At 35.3% G+C, this 23,425-nt stretch overlaps 1 protein-coding gene across 2 annotated transcripts in view; it reads left to right on the top strand.

The window, feature by feature from the left end:
- Positions 1–23,425, top strand: part of NFX1 (nuclear transcription factor, X-box binding 1) — a 56,830-nt gene that overhangs the window by 13,474 nt on the left and 19,931 nt on the right. For both annotated transcript variants that reach the window (XM_085309749.1, XM_085309748.1), the window contains exons 5-18: positions 777–882; positions 4,709–4,780; positions 6,051–6,190; positions 7,309–7,408; positions 7,526–7,743; positions 8,980–9,077; positions 9,713–9,743; positions 11,617–11,699; positions 12,207–12,315; positions 15,630–15,749; positions 16,473–16,552; positions 16,973–17,203; positions 17,483–17,556; positions 20,005–20,106. In XM_085309749.1, coding sequence (XP_085165875.1) covers positions 777–882; positions 4,709–4,780; positions 6,051–6,190; positions 7,309–7,408; positions 7,526–7,743; positions 8,980–9,077; positions 9,713–9,743; positions 11,617–11,699; positions 12,207–12,315; positions 15,630–15,749; positions 16,473–16,552; positions 16,973–17,203; positions 17,483–17,556; positions 20,005–20,106 — 1,564 coding nt within the window. The remainder of the gene's footprint in view (positions 1–776; positions 883–4,708; positions 4,781–6,050; positions 6,191–7,308; positions 7,409–7,525; positions 7,744–8,979; positions 9,078–9,712; positions 9,744–11,616; positions 11,700–12,206; positions 12,316–15,629; positions 15,750–16,472; positions 16,553–16,972; positions 17,204–17,482; positions 17,557–20,004; positions 20,107–23,425) is intronic.

Here is a 23,425-nt window from a genome sequence, read left to right as displayed (position 1 = left end):
GCAGAAGGCCAGATTAGATTTGTTTATGTAATAAAACATGGTAATTAACTGTCAACCTGACAGTCACCTCGTGCGCAATGTGCTATGAGACTTGCTAAAATATGAGAGATTGATTAAAATATGGCTTCAGTGTTGTTCTGGAATACTGCCACTTCTTGTTTAGCTGTATGTCATATATGAGACTAAATTCTTGGACTTACAATATCTTGTTCAGGACTTCTTGCTGTGTTCATCAAAATGTCAAAAAATGATATTTAGGTTTATGCAGAGTCTGTTTCATTTTAGAAAAGTGATTTTTACAATTAACATAATCTCTTCCTTCTGTSCCCATCACATTATGTGCTAGATCTTTTTCTCTGTATTGAGGCAGCAAGGGCTTTACACCCTTTAATTTTCTTCGGGCTTCAAATATGAAGCCTGAGCAGCTGAACTAAGTTTTTGTTTTCTTATATTTTATTAGACATTTAATGTCAAATACCAGCCGCAGAAATGCCTGCTGAGAGCATAAAAGGAAAGAATCCTCTTTGAGCTTGATATTCTAATTTTAATTTGAAGGCCTAATGAAATATGCTTTTAAAGATGTAAAGTGATGGGTGTATGTCACCTATGAAAGACAAAAACAAAAAAAGCATTTTATGTCATTTTGTTTGTTTGTTTTTCAAAACATACTACTATCAGTATTGAAAATACGACTCTTTTGTGTGATGTAATGTTTTTCTAAAATTCAGTACTGTACTAAAGTAAGTAAATATGTTTTTACTTCTGATATGCTTTAGGCAAGGTACACAATCCTGAATGGAATAGAAATGAAATTCCACATAGCTGCGGAGAACTCTGCGGAAAGAAGAGACAGTGTTTGGACTGTCCACATCTTTGTAACATGTAAGTAAACATGGATCGTGTAAATGTCTTGAAATGATCTACAGAACACTTTGGAAAACTGTATTTTTATGTTCTTTGACTATAGGATATGTTTATACATACATCTGGTTTATAGTTAACTGAAGCCAGGAAGAAATGCAACCTTTCTATTTGTGTTTGTATGTGTAACATGAGTTCTTATCAGAACATAAACAGAAGAAGATCAGCTAAAATAGTTGTAGCATCATTTCCATCATATCATAAGAACTGAACCAGCTGCCTAACTTGGTTTCAAGAACTTTTGCTGAAGTCAAGAGATAGAAGTGTATAGAAGTCATCTAAATGTATACCCAATGCTCCAACAGACACTTCAAGTTCTTTTCATCTAACGGCATATGGATGTCTTGAATTAAGATCAGTAGTACTGAATTAGACCAAAAGGTTTATTTACTCCTATCCTTTGCTTCTTTCTTTTTCCTTCTCTTTTGTTTGACTTTTCAGTCTTGCATATGGATATAAATTTATTTATTTTTATATTCTGTGTTTCCTTAATTTGAATTTGTCTTAATGTAAATGACATAATATTAATCTCCTTTCCATGGTGTAGCTTGTATGCTTTTTCTTCTCCTCATTGTGTTATATTTGTCAGATTTAGCACCTGTCTGGCTGTATGAAGTATTTCTTTGTGCCATTGACAAAGTTTAGTTAGGTGCTCATTTAAGTGTGGCACTAACCAACCCATTCTTGTCAGGTTAATTTATGCTCTTTTAGTAACAGATCTTTAACTAATATTCACTCAGCTTATTGATATGTGTTAGAGATCGTTATATATACAGCTTTATTGGTAGATCGGAGGAACAGACAAGCAGCTCTTTGAAAGAAATGCACTTGCTTACTCAGTGAGCAAATGTTCAGGCTCTCACTAGCATAAGCTGATGTGCATACCTTTCTACCAAGCCAGTTGATGTTTTTAGTTTAAGTGCATTTAAATTAATTTCACTCTGTAGGGTTCTATATTAAAGAAATACCTGTTTTAACCTTCACGAAAATATTCCCAATAATAAACTTCACACCAAACTTAAACTTCTTTTGAGAGCTTAACTATCTGTTAAAATTCTGAAGTTTTTCCCTGCCAACTGGAATTATGCCAGGCCTTGAAAGCACTCGAGAGAGTTCTTGCAGAGGCAATGAATGAAACTTTCTCTCTAGTGTCTGCTACTTCTTTCATAGATCTTTGATGCTGTAGTCTTATCCACAGCAGTTGCTGGAAGTCCCTTTGAGCAATCTTAAAATATCTAGAATTTTCACTGCCAGGCAAATACAAGTTTAATTTTTCCAGTATCCATCTGTATCTATCATCAGAACAACCTTTCTTGTATGCCAGTTTTCTATAGCAGCAGCAATGGCTGGTGAAAGAAATCATCTATGCTAATGACAGATAACTGAGCATCAGTGAAAATAAAACTATGTATGTAATGAACAAGTTAATACCAAAGTCTTCAACTTCTACCTTTTTTTGATGTAGTTTGTGACACTGTTAAGTCATTTAACTGTGGGGTGATGTGTATTTGTTTTGGACTAGTCTCTTAAAACAGACAAACTCTAAGGTATCGCCTGTCTTTTTCATCTAAGAAGAATTTTCTGCAATTTCTCTGTGTGCACGTGCATGGTATCTTAACCGTTGTATTGTCTTAAGACCTGGAAGCTTAGCCATACCATACCTTCTGCATTTAGAAAAAAAATTGTGTCAAAGCTTTTACTAAATATGTGGTGTATAAGTGCATATATCTGGCAGGATACACAAAGGACACTCCTTTTTAAAATTACAAGTTTGTCTTCAAAGGCCTAGTTTGGGCGTTTGACAGAAYTTTTCTGTTTGTTACAATAACAGGTTTATTTAAAACTCTCAGGCATGTTACTGAAACTTGGAGATGTCTGAATTAACTGTATGATAATTTACTAACAGCACGTCAGAAGAAAGTTTGCTATAAAACTGCAGTCTCTTATTACAGGTATTTAAGATTTAAAAGTAGCTGTGGTCAGTGTAAGTTGCTATTAAGTTTGGTATGGTATCATCAGAAAGTGTATCAAGACTGTACTCGTGTAGGCAAGATCTAAAATGATAACATTGTTTGAATATGGCGGTGTTGAGGAAAGTAGAATGCAATGCAGAAAACCTAATGTGGCAAGATTTCTAAAGGTCTTACCTTTCCCCGTACTTCTCTAAGCTATGGCCTAGATCACAGCAAATATTTTGAGTTGATATTTACTTTTAATCAAATTCTGTAGTTTATGATCTGGTTTCAAGCCTTTAGGTTCTACATGAGTCTTTGGGAATTTAAGTCAAGACAGTCAAATCTATAGTGCTCTGGAACTATGTTCTTCATACAAGAGGTTCTTTTTTTTTTTTTTTTTTTTTTTTTTTTCCCTGTTACAAAGGGTGATAGTTAATGTTACCTTCTGTGACAGTTTTAACTAATGCCCTGGTCTTTTTACGGCTTCCTTTCCATTTCCTGTTTTCCCCATCCTTCATTCAGTTCTGCTTTCTTCTCGCTTTCTTCTTGCCTGTTCTGGTGCTCGTTTAATGCTTCAGGAGGCCAAAAGAGTTGGTCARCTAACACATCAAAAAGGAACTTTTTAAACTGAGTTAGCATTTTGAATTGGCAGACTTTACTGTTAACATTGGCAGAAGCTGGATGGTAGGTGAGGCCTTATGATCAAAAGGGAGAAGTTGTGGAAGAAAGGAGCAGGAGCCCTGGCGGCAGACTGCTAGTGTGATTCAGTTATGTTGCATGCGCTTATAACAATTCAGTTATGTTGCATGCGCTTATAACAATTCAGTTATGTTGCATGCGCTTATAACAAGTGCAGTACTTTGTCCCTGTTTAGTGACTGGACTTGGGAAATCAGAAAATTAATTACTTCTAATTGAGTAGTCTGTGTTTGTGGGGGGAGTTGATGGAGTGTTCTGGCTAGGGCATCTGGACTGGCTGGTCCTATTCAATAATCTTATTCTGCTCTGTATGAGAGTCACTGTACTCAGAAGGGAAGGGAACTGGGACCTAGCTAGGGGAGAGTGCAGACAGTTGGTAGGCCTAGGTTTGTGAAATTATATTCTATCAATTCCTAACAGAGATCATACTAAAAGATGCAGAGAGGGACAGTCTAGGATTTCTTCAAGTAAGAGATGAGATCTGATACTCAAGTGAAGGGCTGGCATTGATAACACTCACAGGAAATTGCAGTTGATAGTAAGGAAGAACAGCTGAGGCAGCCCTGATGCAATTCTCATGTTAGGTAACCAAGCATCCCCTTTTGTGAAGGGGAACAACAGGTGTATTATCTAGAACCTAAAGGCATCTGCATCTCAGTAATACTGAGCTAAAAGGAAAAGCCACCAAATCAAAAGGAGACATTTGACAGAGAAGGTTTTGTCTCTAACCTATAAAAGCAATTGGTGATTGTGGAAGAAAGAAAATGCAGTAATAGTTTGGACAGGTCATATTTGTTTTGGGGGCGATTAGTGACTAGCAGGCTTGAGTTGATGCGTGCGTGAAATGCAACATATGAAATATGTTAGTAGTAGTGTAACTGTTGTTATGACAGCAAACAGGAATACTGAAAGAGTTTAAGGAAAACTTCATTGTCTTAAAAGACTTGATGTATTCATTTTTTTTTCTTACGTTAATAATATTTTAATATCCTTCAAGATTAAAGGTTGCATGTAGAATGTTCTGATACTTTATTGTTGCATTAACAATCTGCAGTGATGCAGTTTTTTTCTGGTGAGTATTGTGTTATGTTAGAGGAAGCCATTGTACAATTTTATTTTGTTTTTATTCTTAAGCCTCTGCCATCCAGGACCTTGCCCTTCATGCCCAGCCTTTGTGACAAAAACGTGTGAATGTGGACGAACAAGGTGAGAATGGTTCTATTGTATTAAAAAGATAATTATTTTTTTTCTGAACTTTAACGTTTGTTGACTAAAATATATTGGAGAAGTTTTTTAAAAAGGGAGAGGGCAATTATTTTTACAGCTTTTTTTTAAGAGAAATGTAGTTAGCTACATTAAAATCAGATATGATCCATAGAGCTAAATTGTCTTAGGAATCCAAGTTGATGTTTTCTGCAATTGCATGCTGATATTTATTTACTTATTTTCTGTTGCAGAAGACTCAGATAAAGAAGTAGAAAAAAATTCATGTTTTCCATTTAAATGGAACATAACGCTGAGTTACTCAATTTCAGAAATAACATATACAGCTGTGRGAAGCTGCACCACTAATAACAGGGAGGTCAATAGCGTACTCCAGATCTGAAGATTTGTTTCTATGCATGTTTGATGCATGTAGTATCTTGCCAGCGGCAAGACTACTGCCTCCACTTTCAGTCATACTTTGTGCTCAGTTGTTCTGAGGGTATTCAGAGTCCCTGTACCTGGAAACAATCCTGTGTAATTAAATGTTTGGTCTGTGCTCGTTTTGAGAACTAAAACAGGCAAAAACCTATTGCAGTGTTAGCCTTCTCATTGTAGGAAGAATGATTGCAGGCTTTTGCAAACATTTCTGAAAATTTGAGTATRATGTGAGGTGATCTGAATATTTTTTTAAGGATGTGATGCTGTAGCAGATGCAGCTGTTTCTGCAGAAGAATTTGTAGCTGAAAGCACCTTATCTTCAACAGAAAACTAGATTAGTTGTAAATCATTGACTTCTGTTTTGCATAATAAGGTGTATTCCATATTTCTATATTCTGACTATTCCTTGTTAGAAGTTTGGTTGCATCTACTAAATTTTCACCTCCTCCACCTGCCAATTCTTCCCAGTACAAGCTGGTTACACCAGATCACTAGTGCTATGCAGAGCAGAGGTTGTTTTTTTTTTTTTTTTTGGTAATTTTGCCTCTTTTATTTTTTTTTAATATTATATTTGCTTTTTCTTTTAAATGTATTTGATTAATCCAAGAAGAACTTGTGACTGGTATTGGTGCTACTATAAATTGTAGGAAAAAATGAGATGATATTACAGAAAGGAACAGTGGAATACCAAATGTAAACTGTGCATTAGGTACAAGTTGCTGAAGGTGTGAAGTAGGTGAACATTTCCTAACAACTCTTCTGTTAATAAGTAAATAAGCAAATGTGCTGAAGACTGAGACAGCTAATAAACTATGATGTGTTTTCTCTACAGTCACTCAGTGCGCTGTGGCCAGTCAACAGCAATTCATTGTTCTAATGTCTGTGGAAATACTTTAAATTGTGGTAAGCACAGCTGTACCCAAGTGTGCCATGCAGGAAAATGCTCACCTTGCCAACTAGCAGTACAGCAAGGTAAGTATCAGAACACTTTATGCACATCTATCTTCTGCTAGCAAGAAAGGAGGAAAAAAAAAACAGTGCCATGAGGCAAGTGCTTTATCTTTACTTAACAGGGAAAAAAAAATCCCTAGAATCTTTAAATAAATCAGGAAACATATGTCAGCATACTACATATTTAGAGATGAATATAAACATGATTAGAATAATCCTGTCAGGATGGTTAGGATGTTGGAGCACTTGCCCTGTGAGGTGAGGCTGGAAGAACTGGACTGGAGTAGCTTGAGAAGAGCTCTCCTCCCTTAAAAGAGACCTGATAGCTGCCTTTCAACACCTGACAGGAGGCAGTCAAGAAGACAGAGCCAGGCTCTGTGGTGGGAGGGTGAGAGACAATGAGTATAAACTGAAATGACAGGTTCTACCTGGCTATAAGGGAAATTTTTTTTTCTGCCATGAGGACAGGCAAGCAGTAGACCAAGCTGGGAAGAGAGCTGGGAAGCCTCCATCTTTGGATGTTTTCAAGACCCAACTGGGTAAAGCCTTGAGTCACCTTGCCTGATAGCTGTCCCTGTTTTGAGCAGGGACATGGGCTAGATGACCTCCTTTCTAACCTGAATTATCCTGTCATCCTACTTAATCTTCCAGTATAATTCCAAGACTTGATTAGTAGAAGAAGAATAGAAAGCTGCATGGAAACATGTTTCATCAAGCTACTTTTCATTTTTGTTAAAAGATATTCTAAACTTAGTCTTAAATGGGAATGAAGGTATCTAAGAATGTGAGCCATATACTATTATGTTTTTGCTGCAAGCATATTTTCTTGACTTCTAAGGTAATGCCTAACTTTGATTATATATACTGTAATTCAACAAGTAAGCTTTTTTGCAGATAGTACTTTCTCTTTTCTTTTTTTTTATCTCCCTGTCAATATAGCTAAAATAGGAGTTCCATCTTTTATAGAACTGGGAAATCTATATAGCTGAATTATGTCTAAAGAAAAGCAACTTCATTATCCTTCTGAAAGCTAACTGCTAACAATTTCTTGTGTTTTAGCTTTATTTATTTACTGCTACAAATGTTTTTCAGTAGTATTTTCTCGTATTTTTTTTCTGTGGAATATTGCTTTCTTTTAGTGTGTTACTGTGGGAGCAACTTTAAAGATGTATTATGTGGGATAAAGGAAGAATTCTTTGATGGATTTGGGAATTTCTCATGTCAGAAGATATGTGGCAAGTAAGGTCACTAAGCTTTCAAAAAGAAAATGTTATTTTATTCATACTTGGGGATCATAATGTTCTTAGATAATGCTTTTCTTTTTTCTTTTTTTTTTCCCTCCTCTTCCCACTCCAGAAAATTAAATTGTGGGAGGCACAACTGTACACAGGTATGCCATCCTCAACCTTGCCAGCTCTGTCCACGACTTCCACAGGTAGTATATCGCTGTCCCTGTGGCCAGACTCCTCTCAGCAAGTTACTGGAACTAGGATGTATTGAACGTAAATTATGCACAGATCCTATCCCATCATGTGGAAAAACATGCGGCAAACCTCTTTCTTGTGGAAGCTATGGTAATTAGAACTTTGTGCATTGAAATATTAAAAACATCTCATTGTTAAAAAGATGGTTGGTCTTATAGTCTGATTTTGAAAAATAAATATTTTCTTAGTGGTTTTGAGCATTAACTGAATTGAGTGGAAAAAAAAAAACACTGCAAAGCACTGCAACCTGACTGTGTGTCATCAAAGTGATACCTTAGAACTAGGAAATGTATCTGCCTACGAAGAAAAAATGACATTAGCTAGCCTTTTAATTTTTGTTTACGTGGACTTCTCCTGTGTTGGGGGAGCAGTAGGAATTTCTAGAGAGTGCTATCTACTGTGGTCTTTAAAAAGCCCACCTAGATCTTTTTGTCTTTTATGTGAAGTCTGTTAGAGTAGAAATAAATGACCTGGCTCATTCAGATACCTCTAATAAATAGTCATTTCCTGCAGCTGTAGGAGGGCCCTGGGGAAAAAGTCGTATTGGAAACTCAAAGGGAGGGTATTATGTGCCCAAATGAATTGATACCTGAATGAGTATGTTAAGTAACTGAATTTAATTTGCCTGTGGGATTGTGTGAAGCCATAAATACATGGTTTTACAAACCATGTATTAAATCATGATTTGTTAAACTTTTGGAGAGTACTAGTGCTGCCAAAATAAGGACTTCCTGATAATGACTGATCCTGTCAGTCAACCTTATTAAAGGACTGCAAGTAGAAAGGGAATGAATAATTTAATAATTAAATTTTAGTGGAATTTAAGTTAACCAGTAAATTAAATGTTAAAGTATGCATAGCAAGTCATTCATTTGGGCTAAAAAAGAGGAGAAATGTTTATACTTGTAAAATTCCAGAGACTTGCGTGAGACTGTCATACAAAATGGGAATTTTTTCGTGTGTGTGTGTGTGTGTGTGTGTGTATCCCCCCCCACACATATATACATATATTAAAATGTGCATATATACATACACGTGTGTGTATACATATAAATAAATCAGCATTGAAAATGAATACTTTCAGACTTGACACTCTAGTCTATATATTCAAGATTTTAAGCTTGAAAATAATTGCAAAAACTGTCTGTAATATTAAAATATATTATGTGTATTTAAAGCAGAATATTATTTGTTTGGAAATTTAACTGCATGTATGCATTTTAATTGTAGCCAGTGATGCTCCTAATAAATATCGAGTTCCAGATCATGAATTTAATTTTTTAATTAATTTGTATTAATGTTATCTTTGTGTCTTTCTTTTGAAAGAGTTTGTTCATACATGTGAAAGCCTTTGCCATGAAGGAGATTGTAGACCGTGTTCTCGCACATCAAATATTTATTGTAGGTGTGGCTTCAAAAAAAAGGTGAGTGTGTAAAGCTGGACCGTGGAAGTGGGTTTTTGGGGTGTTTTTTAAAGCTGTGGAGAAAAAGGAGCTGACATGTTTGAAGAAAAGGAAGCCAGTAAATACAAGAACACCAGTAAGGTGCTGTGCTCTTATCAGTTCTTGTATAAGAGTGATTCTTACTTCTAAAAAGTTAACTGAATTATACTGTGAAGTGCTAACTTGCCCTAGAGACCCTTTCTTGAAGTAGTTTTACAGCCTACACATAGTTTTGTTTGAGTTGGTTGCAAAGTCCTGTGTTATCTTTCTTCATTTGTATAGCACAAAGCGTAATGGTTTTACCAAGAGTTACGCAAACAGGAGAAAGGTAGCCTGAATTAAGTGGGGCATGTAAAACTACAAGTTTTTGTTTGTGTTGAAACTCTGAAGAAAAAGTATAATGTTAAAGGAATCGAAATTGAAATGGTAAATTAAAGCGTGTGAAATAATGAGGATTTTCAGTGGGTTTTGTTCCTGTTCTTGTATACAGAACAGTTGTGAAGGTTAAAACAGAGTGCTTCTTTTTTCTGTATCACAACAGACTAGATGTTTTCCAAATATTTAAGTTTAAATTATTAGATTTGTTTTGATGTAATTGCTTCCTGTTTGTTTCCTAGGAAGTCCCGTGTGCGCTCCTCAGAAATAAAGGTATATTGTTACAATATGTTACATATCTATCATGAAATTATTTTTAAAGTTTGTAAAAATGATAGAGTTCATAGTAATTCTTGATTGAAAAAATGGCAAACATCATCTGATCAATACTGCCATTTTTATCCATTTTTCTATGCCAGGTTGGTAACTTCTTGAGATGCTGCTAGTTTTTAAACTGTTTGAAATAAACCTTTCACCTCTGTCCATCTTTTATGTAAGAAAAGAGTTTTTCAGCATTTAATTTTGAAGATTTCAGTCCATCTGTCTGTTTGAATTTGAGCAGTTGCTTATGCCACCTGCCATATTCAACAACTTATGCGCATACACCCACACCCATTTTATACTGTATGTGTTTGGATATTCTCACTACTTGGATAAAAAGTAGTGATATGGCTTTGCTGTCCAAGTTCCTGTGAATATGCAAGCTTTGATTCTGCTAACAGTTGTTCTAATGCTGCTAGTCTTTGTATCTCAGCTCAGTGGAGAGCTTCCAATATACAATATGTTCACTTTTAAACTTGGAATATCCTGAAATCTGTTTCTGAAAACTGTGGCCAACATCTTCAACAAAATCCATAATTGATCCGTGGATTTTGTGTCTCTATAAAAGTAAAGAACCTGGCTGCAAGACYGTCAGTCCTGTAGAGTAAACCTCTTCAAGAAGGGCTTTTCCTTAGGGTAGCATTTCACATTGAGGGCATCACTAGAGCTGGTAAATATAGATAAGTAAAAATGTGCCTTCCTGTATCTAGAGCTGTAGCACTGTTGCCCTGTGAACCCTAAATAGTTAGTCGTGGGGAGCCTTCTGGTATCTGCTGATCTTGTGGGTGAGCAAGAAGAGGTATTTTTAGAGGAGAGAAATGGAGGCATGTGATGTATGCTTCCAGCCATGTCCTCCACTCCAGGTACCACCTGAGTCCTGGAAGAAAACAAGGAAACCTGGACCATCAGTAAATACAGGATCACTATTGATGTGCAGCATCTGGCTGAACTAGTGTGGAAGGAAGTCTCTAAGTATCATCTCTGCTGCCTTTTCCTTTCTTTTGGGAAGGTGGTTGGCTATCCGGAGCAAGGATGCTTGCTTTTAGAGGTCATACCTGTTGGCCACGCATAGATGGAACTCTCATCCTGCTTCAGACATAAAAATGCTTATTTTAAGTCACAGGTCACCATTCTCCATCTACTCCTGGTTTGGCAACAGTGATCTTGGGAGTACTTATGAACACTGCTTGCTCAGTTGGCTTCTAAAACCTAAATTTTGTCCTATTGAATCTTTAAAGCTATTTGAAGAATCTTGATCTAGGGAAATGTTTCCTTGATGAACCTCTAACATAATAAAGTACTCATTTACAAGATACATAAGAGAGCAATGTGCATATTTCTTTTTTTGAATTCTTTTCTATGATGACTTTGCTCTGCAGAATCCACAAGTGATTGCTCTTGTATGGATGGTGATAAAGATTTCTTTTCTGTTCATTCCAGCTTCATAAGCATATAAACAGTAGCTGCATTTTCCAATACACTGCTTTACAAATTTGAGCAGTCTTAAATTTGACATTTATGGTACTTCACTGTATCAGGAATGTTAACCTTTAAAAGATGCGATATTTATTCTTGTTAAGAGATCGGATGCAACAGTCTATGTTCTAAGCTAAATGTAAATGATTGTCCGGTCTCAAAAACTTGTATCCTCTTCGGTGCTGAATTTTACTCTTTGTGTATCCATACATCCTGTTTTTTGTGTTGTATTGCATAAGACCAGTTCTTGCAACAACCTTAGCGCAGTGTCGTGTTGTGACTGCAGCTTTTGTTTTCAAGATGAACAGAGATACAGAAGTCATGTTTTGTTTGTTTTCCTTGGTAATAGCTGCTATTACATTTATGTGTGACAAGCGATGCAACAAGAAAAGATCATGTGGACGACACAAATGTAATGAAATTTGCTGTGTGGTAAGTTGACCTGTGTGGTTTTAGAAAGTTCATTGTGAAACACATTTGATTTTTGGTTATAATTTTAAAAGACCTCTTTGCTTTTCCATCTTTGCATTTTGGTGTATCTTCAGTCTGTTCACAGTACTGGTTCTGCTCAGATATTGTTTACCTATACTTACTTTGCAGCATTCAATCTGTGGGTATCATTATAAAATGTAAAACTATGTTCCAGCCTAGGTGTGGTTAAGTTAAGGTACTTTATGTCAGTACAGTCATTCCTGTGGGAAAGGACAGGGGAGGGAAATGATAGATGAAGTATAAGTTAAAGCTGTGTCTGCACTAGAGATCTTCACAGAATCAGCTTTAAAAATACTGTATCCTTATAGTGGTAAAACATGTATAGATCAAGCTAAAGCTGATTTATTGTGCTGTATGTTTTGACAATTGCTAGATTATAACCTCACAAAGAAACATAAACCAATGGATTTCATAATTCAACTTTGTTTTTTTTTTGATCTCCTGTAGGACACAGAGCATAAATGTTCTTTGGTTTGTGGGCGCAAACTCAACTGTGGGCTTCATAGATGTGAAGAACCCTGCCATCGAGGCAGCTGTCAAACATGCTGGCAAACAAGTGAGTTAAATGCAAGTCTTCATTAGTTTGTAAAACTTATAGAAATTTAGTCACTTAATTGGTCAGAGCTGAAAATAGAATCTGATCAGAAGTGATCAGAATCTGAAGATAGTCAGGTGATTGTAATTGATACTTTTTCATGGTAAAGTTACTTAATTGTAGGTAAATTTATTCASTKWWRAWTTTWRWARWWWMATSWAWWMARWTKTKMAKKKWKWKCYRGMWMWMMMTKMAMAWYTKWWTWSATKWWWYTWYWAAAWTYWWMASTGAATAAATTTACCTACAATTAAGTAACTTTACCATGAAAAAGTATCAATTACAATCACCTGACTATCTTCAGATTCTGATCACTTCTGATCAGATTCTATTTTCAGCTCTTTTTTTAATAGTTATTACGTTACTAAAAAGATTAGTCTTGACTTAAAATTTTTTTTCATGATTCTTCAAAATTTTTAAGTCAAGACTAATCTTTTTAGTAACGTAATAACTATTAAAAGTAGTAAAGTATATAACAGAAGTCTGTTTAGCTGCTTAGAATTCAGACTTTTCCAGCTTGGTCTACTAGAGATTTTACTCTGGGGAGGACCATGTGAAGAAATGATAAATGTCAGTCTTGTATGTCTTAGGCTTTCTGATTACATCCTGAGTGCTAAAAACTACTTCTGAATTACCAGAAATAAATTGGCAGCCATCAGGTGCTAACTTTTTGTTATGATTCCTAAACTTTATACAAATTTAAGGTGGTACAATAGTTTTAGGCATGTATGTGCTCTGTTAAAAGCTATTCCAGTTGATTATTCTATTTTTCCAGAACTACTTTTTATTACTTAATGTAGAGGACTGTAAGATGATTATTTTGCACCATTTTAATAGACATTAACTTCTCTGATTTCATCTAGAAGCAGACAGAAGAAAGCTTTTATGTTTCCTTCTGCTAGCAGAATCTTAAGTTGATCTGGAATGTCACACGAAATTGAGGGGGAAAAAATTAAAATGTCATCTCATGTTTTAATCTAGATTTTGCCTTTCTTTATGTAGATGTACTTTACCATATAAATTATAAGCTATTAAATGCAGTTTTTGAAAGTTGGGTAGGGAAACCACTTAATCATTCATCTTCCCACTTAATTTTGGGTTTGAAAAGTTCAAAAGTTTTCTTTAAATCCATTATCCTTAATAGTCTTTCAGCTACTAATTTGCATTTTATTTTTGCTTTTTCTTTAATTAGAAAAAAAAAGGTATGAGGGCAAAGTGTTTCTTGATGAACAAAATCTAAATGGTCGCTTGGAGTTCCACTCGTGCTTTCATCAAGCATATGTTTTGTCCAGTAGTTCTGCAGTCACTCTTGGACAAAACTGAGATTTAGATAACTGAACAGACCATAGGAAACTACTGGACATGTAAAATTGTTGAACATAATAAATACCACAGTGAAAAGCTGAGATAAGTTTTGGGTAGCACTGTGAGGAATGGCTGAATTTCACAAGTAGTTAAGGGTGATTGGTAGCTGAGCTTAACATAGTTGGAGGGGAGTATTGAGAACCCCAAACTTCCAATGCTGAGACAACCTAGAATATCACATCAGAGATACTAAATATGGGTATGGATGTAGCAAGACTGGGAACAATTAGGAAAGTTATTGTGACAGGCTGTTTATTTGGGAGATGACAAGGGTAGAGAAGGATCAAGCTAGATGGAGGGGAAGTACGTACATGGGAAATGAGGAGGTAATAAAAGGCACCAGGCTCATGAAGATCTGTGAATGTGCTTGTGAATCTAGAAAGTTGGGATGGTGGTGTGTGTGTGTTGAGAGGGTCACAAGTGAACTTTAATTCTGATCAGCTGGAGAGGAGGAACAGGACTTGACTATTTGTATTCCTGTTTATATGAATATTGTTGGTGTTTTGGGTCTGTGTATCTGGTCATGCTATTGTCACGTGCGTATTGTTTGTGTCTGTCTCCCTGGAATATGTGTTCAGTCTTGCTACTGGCTGGACCTGCATATGGGGATAGCAGCAGCCACATTTATCAGATGGGAACAGGAGAAACCTTCTGGGTTTTAGAGTACTCCAAATTTGGCTTTAGTGGACCAGGAAGGAGGAAGCTTGTTTTCCAGAGTCCACTGGATTTAGCAACTCCTTTAACATACTCATCCTCTCCTCAACTTGGAATTGTTTTATTTTTTATTGCCCCGTTACTCTCTTACCTCCTCCTAGTTTCCCTCTTGTTGTTTTCCCTAGTCTGTTATCTTTTTATTCTTGTACGGACCAATCATAGTTTTGTTTTCTTTCTTGCATCTGCAAGAATATGACTTCCAATATTAGCTATGTATTTTTCACTTAATATCCTGCTTTTCTAAAGATTTATCTGTTCTAACTGTGGTTTGCATTTTGGGCAAGAAACTAAGAAGCCTTTTGGGCCTAATGTAGGTACAAATCTTCAGAGAAGAAAAGACCCACTAGAAAAGGATTAAAAAGACAACAACAACAATAAAACCCCTTTTTGTTACTTTGTCCTTAGTTTTGGGGAAATCTGGTGAACTGTCCTTTTTGGAGGGGTGGGGAAGGCCTCTGATAGGATCTGTCTCAGACTGAAAAGTCAGTAAAAGAGATCTTTGAACATTTAGACAAAATGCAAGTAACAGATCTGGAATACTGTAACAGGCTGATATTCACCAATGGACTGTAGAGGAGCCTGATGATGCTGACTTGTAATCTGCAGTATGTAACATCTCATTCAATACTGCCTCAGTTCAAGAGAAGTGAAAGTCAACAAACATGATACAATTTTTTTTAAAAGCGGAGGGGACCAGGCTATTAAAGTAGCAAGCCTGATTTTCAGAACACACGAACTGGTGGAAGTTACTGCAAAGAGCAGAACAGAACAAATAGAATTGGAACATAATGTTGCTTGACTGCTCCTATGTAGTTTACTTGCTTCTTTGTAATTTATCCTTATCTAGTAAGGAATAATACTATTGATAAGATTCCTTTGTTTCAAACAAACTAAAAGTCCTCCTTTAGTCATCTTTAACTATCTTAGAGTGATATAGTGAACTTGTTAAAAACTACTTATATATCATAATTTGCAGCTTATATTTTCAACTTTCTTGTGTAATGTCTTTATTACTCCTTCCAGCTGCTTTTTATTTTATGCATTTTTCTTCTGAGATGTGAAATCTGGCTTTTCATATGCTTTATGCTGAACAGTGATCAGTACCAATTTGTTCCTATTTTTTTAAACAGGTGAGAAGTTTAACTACACATATAAACTGTAGCCATTGACATGTTTGCTTTGTGGGTTGACTCTTCCAGGTTTTGACGAGTTAACTTGTTACTGTGGTGAATCAGTGATTTACCCCCCTGTCCCCTGTGGCACTCAGCCACCGGAGTGTAAAAAAACGTGCACCAGACCACATGAGTGTGATCATCCAGGTAAGTCAGATTCAATGGCTGCTTAGCTTAAAACAAACAAACAAACAAAGACAACTATCAAAATGTAGTCAACTCTACATGGGTCTGTTTTTGGAAGTGTTTGGTTTTTTTATTATAACCTTTTACAGTAGTTGTGAGTATTTCTCAAGGTCTGCACTTAAAAAGCAACCAACTAAAAATTTATCATGAACACCAGTGAGGGTACTTCAGACTACTAAAATGCTAGGTTTTCCTTATGATCCAGACAGTAAGTTTTAGACATTAATAATAACTACAACAATTTAAATACTATATTCTAAAAATTAAGCACTCTGTTGAAGCAGTAGCTTAGTGTAGTTGTCAATTTGTGTCTGAAGTCTGTGAAATTACACTGACTGATTGCAAAATGTACAGCAGAGATGTGCTTTAGAGCAAAAGATCTATTTTCTGAAAAATTCTGTCTGATAGTATAATCCTGCTCAGAAAATAAAATATTTGCTGTTTTCTACCATTTACTTCAGAAAACAGAGAAAAATATTCACCTGATTTTTAAGAGTATTTTAAAGAACAGATTATACTTGTATGAAGCATCATACTTAAGCCTATGTACTTCTGAAGTACTAACTTAAATTTACTAGTCCTTACCATGTTCTTTAAAGCATTTAACTGGAGTAGAGTAATACAACTGATGTTTTTTTGGGTTTTTTTTGTTTTTTTTTGTTTTTTTTGTCTTTGTGACTGCAGTGTACCATTCATGTCATAGCGAGGAAAAATGTCCACCCTGTACCTATCTCACTCAGAAATGGTGTATGGGCAAGCATGAAGTAAGTCTGGTCACTTAGTGTTTTTAGAATACTAAATAACATGTAGCTTGAAAATGTTTCTTCGTGTTCAGGATATACTTTTTATATAACTTAAAGAATAAGCATTTGAGTTACTCTACTTTCCAAGAGTGAAGGTTTAGATTTTTGCTGTTTCTTTGGAACAGAATATGTTACTGGCATTTGCATTTGTTTAGTGCAATCAAATTGTCAGAATAGGTATATCATGGCATATCATTCAGACCAACTGCCATATTGGACTATGATATAAGAAAAACTCTGGCATTGTCTTGAAATAGTCTAGTATTATGTTTCTTGTGCAGACAATGCGGAAAGATGTGAACAGTAAGAGTACTTTGAGGTTTGCCTTTATAGTTGCTTATTTGAAGTTATAATGTGCATCTTCCTCCTCCTGTCTTCCAGCTGCGAAATAATATTCCCTGTCATCTCACTGATATTTCCTGTGGACTTCGCTGCAATCAAATGTTAAAATGTGGAATGCACAAATGTAAAAGAATCTGTCATAAAGGAGAATGTCTTATAGATGAAGAATGTAAACAGCCATGTACTATTCCAAGGCTATATTGCAGTCATCCCTGTATGGCTCCATGTCATCCTTCTTCTCCCTGCCCGACAACTTCCTGTTCTGCTAAGGTTAGAAAATTCATTGTAATTCGTGGGTGAATTCCATAGTTGAATTACTGATCAATAACAGTAGCAACAGAAGTATTATATTTATATATAAATATCATGACATTTTGGCTGTAAACTTACAATAGTGAAAAATTTTATAAAGCTTTTTTTAGTAGCTCATCATTTCAAAATAGCTACTGTTTCACTAAAACTGGAATTTTTGAAAGAATATATTTACCTCTTCCCCCCAACACATCTGGCAAATTTTTAAAAAGCTACTGTCTTTTGTTGATGCAACAGGTCGATCTCCGTTGTGAATGTGGAAGAAGAAAAGAAAACATGATTTGCTCGGAAGCATCTAATACGTATCAAAGGTTTGTACTGCAATAATACTTTTCATTCCTGTATTGGGCTTAACTTTTTGCAGTTTGACTAATTGTAGAGCTTGATTTATTTAATTCACAACTCTTTCCATATGCTTTTTTGTACTTAAACCTACAGTTTCTTTCTTATTATTCCCTCACTTTCGTGTCAGACAGGTTGTATTGCACATTTGTTGTCTTACTACTGTTAGTCTGTAAATGTGATGACGTGTCAAAGCTTGGATCTCCCATCTGTGAAGCTGTTCTACCCACATAGAGCAATTAGATGCAGAATAATTGCAGATCTGGATTCAGACACCTGAGTATAGGTGACTATGTATAAGATTCCATGTGCAGTTTGATGTCTGAGTTCTCATTGTGTGACGGAAACCTAGTCACTAAAGACAATAGAAGCATCATTTAAAGGGGTCATTTAAGTTCATCCTGAAGGAGACAGATACATCTTTTTAGATTCTGTTGACCATAATGAAAGCTTTGGAATCTAAATCTTTGTGTCTTAATGTGCAAACTGAGTCCTATCCAACTCTGTTTATTGCAAAGAATTTGTCTCCAGATCTTCCTTCTGAGCTTCCTTTTTTGTTTGGTTGTTTTTCTCTCATGGGAGAAGGGAAGGAAAGGATAAGGAAGTGAAGAACACAGCAGAGCTTGGAACTTCTGAAATGAAAGGGCAAAAAAAAATTCTTCCTCTGAAACAGTAATTGAGAGGAAACTAAAAAACGAATCTGGAGAATTGATATGCAACYAGAGTTTTGCTTTGCGTGCCAGTTGATAGGAGACAGCAGTCAGATTGTTCCTGTCTGCCAAAAAAGGTTCTTAATGAGTATTTCTTTCCTTTAAGCATTGTTATTTGAAGACTTGATACTAGCCCAATTTAGAATATACTACTCTGTTCCTACTGAACATTGCATAGATTGTCATAATTTGCCTTAACATCTACTTGTACTTACTGAAAATGAAGTCRAAATCAGGCAGTTAAGAACAACTATAACAATGCTAAGTTGAATGCTAGGTAGAGTTACAAGAATGGTAATCATTATTTTCTGAAAAAAAAWTTGTTAAAATTAGCAAAAGCTTCTCTAGTTTAACTAAACAGAAATTTCTCGTAGAATAAGCATAGCTGTGTTTAATTAAAAACAAATCTCTGTTTCACTATGAATAAAAATCAAAATGCTAACTCTATTTTGAATTACCAGTTTAGAATTGAAATGTGTTTGTCAATAATAATCTGAGAAGGTAGTTTGATGACAAGTCCTCCATTTTTGAAGGCTATAGTACATRTCTGAGGCTTTTGCACTCCAAAATATTCACAAAGGTAATTCTTTGAAGTCTGCAAGAGTTCTTGCATACATAAAGATCAAACACACTTTTTCAGGTCAAGAGGAGGACAGGGAAAACAATCATCAGTTTAATACAAACCTGTGTATCAATAGCTTCAAGTGTATTCATATATGTTTAATTTTTGGACCTTACAATAATTGATACTGCTAACAAGTTAATTCTTGGTCTGGTTTTATCAACAAAATGCAGTTTAGTGTCAGTTAAGTTTGCATGATAAATCCAACTGTTCAAATTGCTATGTCTGTACAGATAATATAGGTGCACGTCATTGTCATCTAATGGCACATTAGCTTGACTTTGTCATTGACTGATGAATTTGAACGTGATGGTGGCTCTCACTGACACTTGTCACGCTGACAAATGTTATTTGATTATCTTCCTGATAGATGATTAGTTGTTTTCTGAATTTGATATGAAAGATCTGGAGAAAATAATGTGTTTTTACGTGAAAATTAACAAGAAAGAAAATCCAGAGGATAGAATTTTCCATTTTCAGGATGTTGCTTAGGAATGATATGGGGTATTTCACCAAATACTTGCTGTGTGATTTTTACTCATAGAAATTTTAGGAAGAAAATCAGACTGCAAAGGCTAATTATTGATGAGAATGATATAATTTTCTGTGTAAAGATTCTTTTTTAACAGTTTTAGGTGGTATTTGTGCTCTTTCRGGAGACTCAATTTACAGATTTTAGTTGCACAGTTAAATAATCACGTGAAAGTTGAAATGTGTCAGAACTGCAAGACTATTTGAAAAAGAAGTTAATTCTAAGCTATATGGTCAGTTGTAAGTTGAATGTTAAGTAGATGAGAAGGAGTATTCGCTTTACCTAACTTACACTTTCATAGAATGTGTACTCTGAATAATCTGGAGAAGCACACTACTTGCTCTTAATTGTTCAAGGGGGATTAGAGAGAATAACCTTTTAATTTATGTAGCTGGTCAAGTTTATAAATCTAGGTGATGTGGAACTAGGTCCATTTCTGTAATCTGACTAATAAACAGTCGTCTTTTTTCAAATGGAGATTTAAATTACAGCTTCATACACCTTTTCCAAGTTTTATGTCTTGCATCGAATGAAGTCTCATGCTCTTTTTCAGAATAGCTGCTATATCTATTGCCACTAAGTTAACAGATCTGCAACTTGGAGATTCTGTGGAAATCAGTAGGCTTATTACGAAAAAAGAAATGAAGCAAGCCAGGTAAGAATGTGTGAAACCTTTGTGTGTACCTGAAGCATAGATGGTGTTAACATGTAATATTGTGAGCAGATTCACAGCTAAAACAGGAGGATATTAAATAGGCTGACTATACTGTAACAATAATGTTAGTAAAGATTTTTGCAGTTTTTTTGCCATTCATGTTTTTGTTTTCATATAGAATAGGTTCTCTACCACTGGTTGTTTTGTTGTAATATTTATGTTTATGTATGGAACAATCTAATTGTGGTTTCAGAGTTTGTCTGCTCCAGCAAGCTTTCTGGAGTTTGTATAGATTACCAGGCAGTATAATCTTTTTGCCCCCATATTCTTTTAATGTTCCTTCCTAGGTAGGGCACACATTTTCCCAGATATTGTCTCGCTGTTTATATTGTTCTTCTGTTACCCTTTTAGATTCTTTACATTTGTGTCTCAATTTATACCTGGATTTTCTGTGCTCTTATAATGCCTGGCACTGCACATCTACTTTTAGGTCACTAAAAATACTTGTGACTTAATCAAATTGGTGTTTTTCTGTACCTTTTGATGTTCTGCTGGATAGGGATAGCTTGTGATTTTACTTTAAATAATTCTTTAAGTAATTACCAGTTTCTCTAGCCCCTTTTTGGCTTCCATTGAAAGCAAATCTACCTTCAATTGAATTTTGCTGGTATCTTCAGTCTTGAAGTCCATAATTGCTTTTTTTTAGTTTATTTTTTGTTACAATCTTTCCTCTGTGAATTGAGAGTTCATTTCAGTCACTCATTTATGTTAACATAAAATCATTACTCTTCCTTTTTATGGCATAAAATCAAACCAGTGAAACTTCCTTTCCAATTGTTTCACCACTTCCTGTGTCAAAAACTACTACCAAGATATTTCAAGAACTCTTGCTCATCATTCTGTTCCATTTTATTGTTTTATGTCTGTGAAATTAGAGCGCACACTATTATTACTGTTTCTTTTGGGATATTTTTCTACACTGAAATAATTTTAACTCTAAGTATACGGGTAAGATGAAGCACCAACTTATCTCAGTCTCCAGCCTCATTCTAGTTGGGCTTATACTTCAGAAGAAAATGAAAGGAAAAAGAATCAATGTGGAAGGAGGAAATCCTTAGTTAATTCCTTTACACAACTTATAGAAGCATGGTATTAGTACAGTAGAAGCGTGGTGCAAAAAACACAATTAACAATTTTTTCAGCCTACTTTGTATGTTTCAATTAATTGAATACTCAGCTTACAGTATAAGCATTGTTTCTCATCTCTAGAATTACTGTAGAAGAATCTTTTTGTTTTGCTCAGATTAAGCCTCAATCATCTTGTATTGCAGTACCAGTCATATGACAATATAAAGCCAACTTAAGTTTTTCAAAAGGGCTATTAACTACATCTACACTGTGGTGTTCTCAGTACTTCTGCCCGAAGGTTTGTTCTTCCTCACTGTTTATGGAAAGCAACCATTTGACAGTGGTAGACCTCAGATACAAAAAAGAAAAAAAAAAACATTTTAAGCTAGTGAAGCTGTGAATCTTTGTCATCACGGTTGTATATTTGCCAGGCAGGCTGAGAGGATGAGAGTGCCTCCATTAGTGTCTCAGCCTTTGTAACATATAATACAAACTGCATGGTGTAGTCACTACTGCATCAATTCCTGTGCCTTCCTACAACCGGAGTGTAGTGCATTCGTACTAGGAAATTGACACACCTGACTGGAGAAGGATTCCTGGTGTTTGGTTTAGTGAGCCTGGCTGAGGCTTATTTAAATTTTCACTGGACCTGTGTGGTCTCACAGCTCAGATCAATAACAGAATTCTGAATATCATTAGAAAACCTATAGTAAAGTAGACTAGTTCTTGAATGGTTGAAGTGACCAGAGATGACTTTTCTTCGAATAGACCTTTTCTGAATCTATTATGATATCTAAGCTATGACAGGTAACCTTCATTCAAGTATAGCCAGAGGAAGTATTCTACCTTCCTCCTTCCCTTCTTATTTACCAAATGGTCGGGAAAGGAGAAGGGAGGGGAGAGATGCTGAGCACAGACAATGTTTATTCTTCAAATTTTGATTTATTATCAAAGTAATATTTTCAAAGTATCTTACAAATCTTTACTTATTTGTGATAGCAGAATATTTTGTACAACTATACAGAGATTTTGTTTCTCTCTGGTCTTATCTGTAGACATTTAGTAACTCAATTTTTTGTGACAAATTTGATCGCTACTGAAGTAGTATCTCTAAATTGGCTACATTCCTCTTTTGGAAGAGGAGAATGGGGATGGGGCTAAACTCTTTTCAGTTGTCCCATGTGACAGGACAAGAGGTAATGGGCAAAAACTGAAACATAGGAAAGTTCTGCCTGAATGTGAGAGGGAATTTCTTCACTGTGAGAGTGTCAGAGCACTGGACCAGGCTGTGGAGTCTCCTTCTCTGGAGATATTCAAAGCCCACCTGAACACAATCCTGTCTAACATGCTGTAGGTGACCCTGCTTGATTGGAGGGGTTGGACTAGATGATCTCTAGAGGTCTCTTCCAACCTTATCAATTCTATGATTCTTCAAGCAAAAGACTTTAAACAGTACCCAGCTGATCTTAGAGTGCAAGTATATTTACTTTCTTCTGCCTCCTTTGAGAAAACCRTTAAGAGTTCTAGACCCTATGGCTGTGTGTCTCCAAACATAGCCAGTTCYTTCTACAGGGAACTCCCTCTATAGAAGTGAACTGATTGAAACTGGGCAACTGTTATCAACAGAATGAAATCACTCCTGCTGTCCATTAAGGACAGAAATCTGTACTTGCTAACTGTGAAAAATATATATTTTTTAATATTTATTTATTTATTTATWTATATATATATATATATAWAAAATATATATATTTTTTACAAAACTCCTGCTCCAACTTTGATCTTTAAATCCCTTAAAGTAAAATGACAAAATACTTTTCAAAGATGAGCAAGAAAACTGAAATTCATAACTCTGACACCAGAAGTTATAGACTTAGTATACATACTGATCCTTACAGTGCATCACAATCTTTCCTACATGTAGCTAACTGTCCTATTTTCCTCAGTTTACATACGCATACACACACAAACCCCTATATACGTGTGTRTATATATATATGTATGTACATTTGTATATATATGTGTGTACAGGTGTGTGTGTGTATTATATATGTATATATAAACAGGTAGATACTATTTTTGTTGTTTAGGAGTGACATTGTCCCATCTTCTTTTGCTTATTTCTCATCCTTCCCATCTTCCCCTCTGTGCTGATACAAAATGCATTTTTCTTGAAATGATCGAATTTTTA

Source organism: Rhea americana, unplaced genomic scaffold, assembly GCF_003343005.1.
Source record: "Rhea americana isolate MKP2758 unplaced genomic scaffold, rheAme1 scaffold_302, whole genome shotgun sequence".
Classification (NCBI taxonomy): domain Eukaryota; kingdom Metazoa; phylum Chordata; class Aves; order Rheiformes; family Rheidae; genus Rhea; species Rhea americana.
This window is presented reverse-complemented; position numbering and strand designations above follow the sequence as displayed.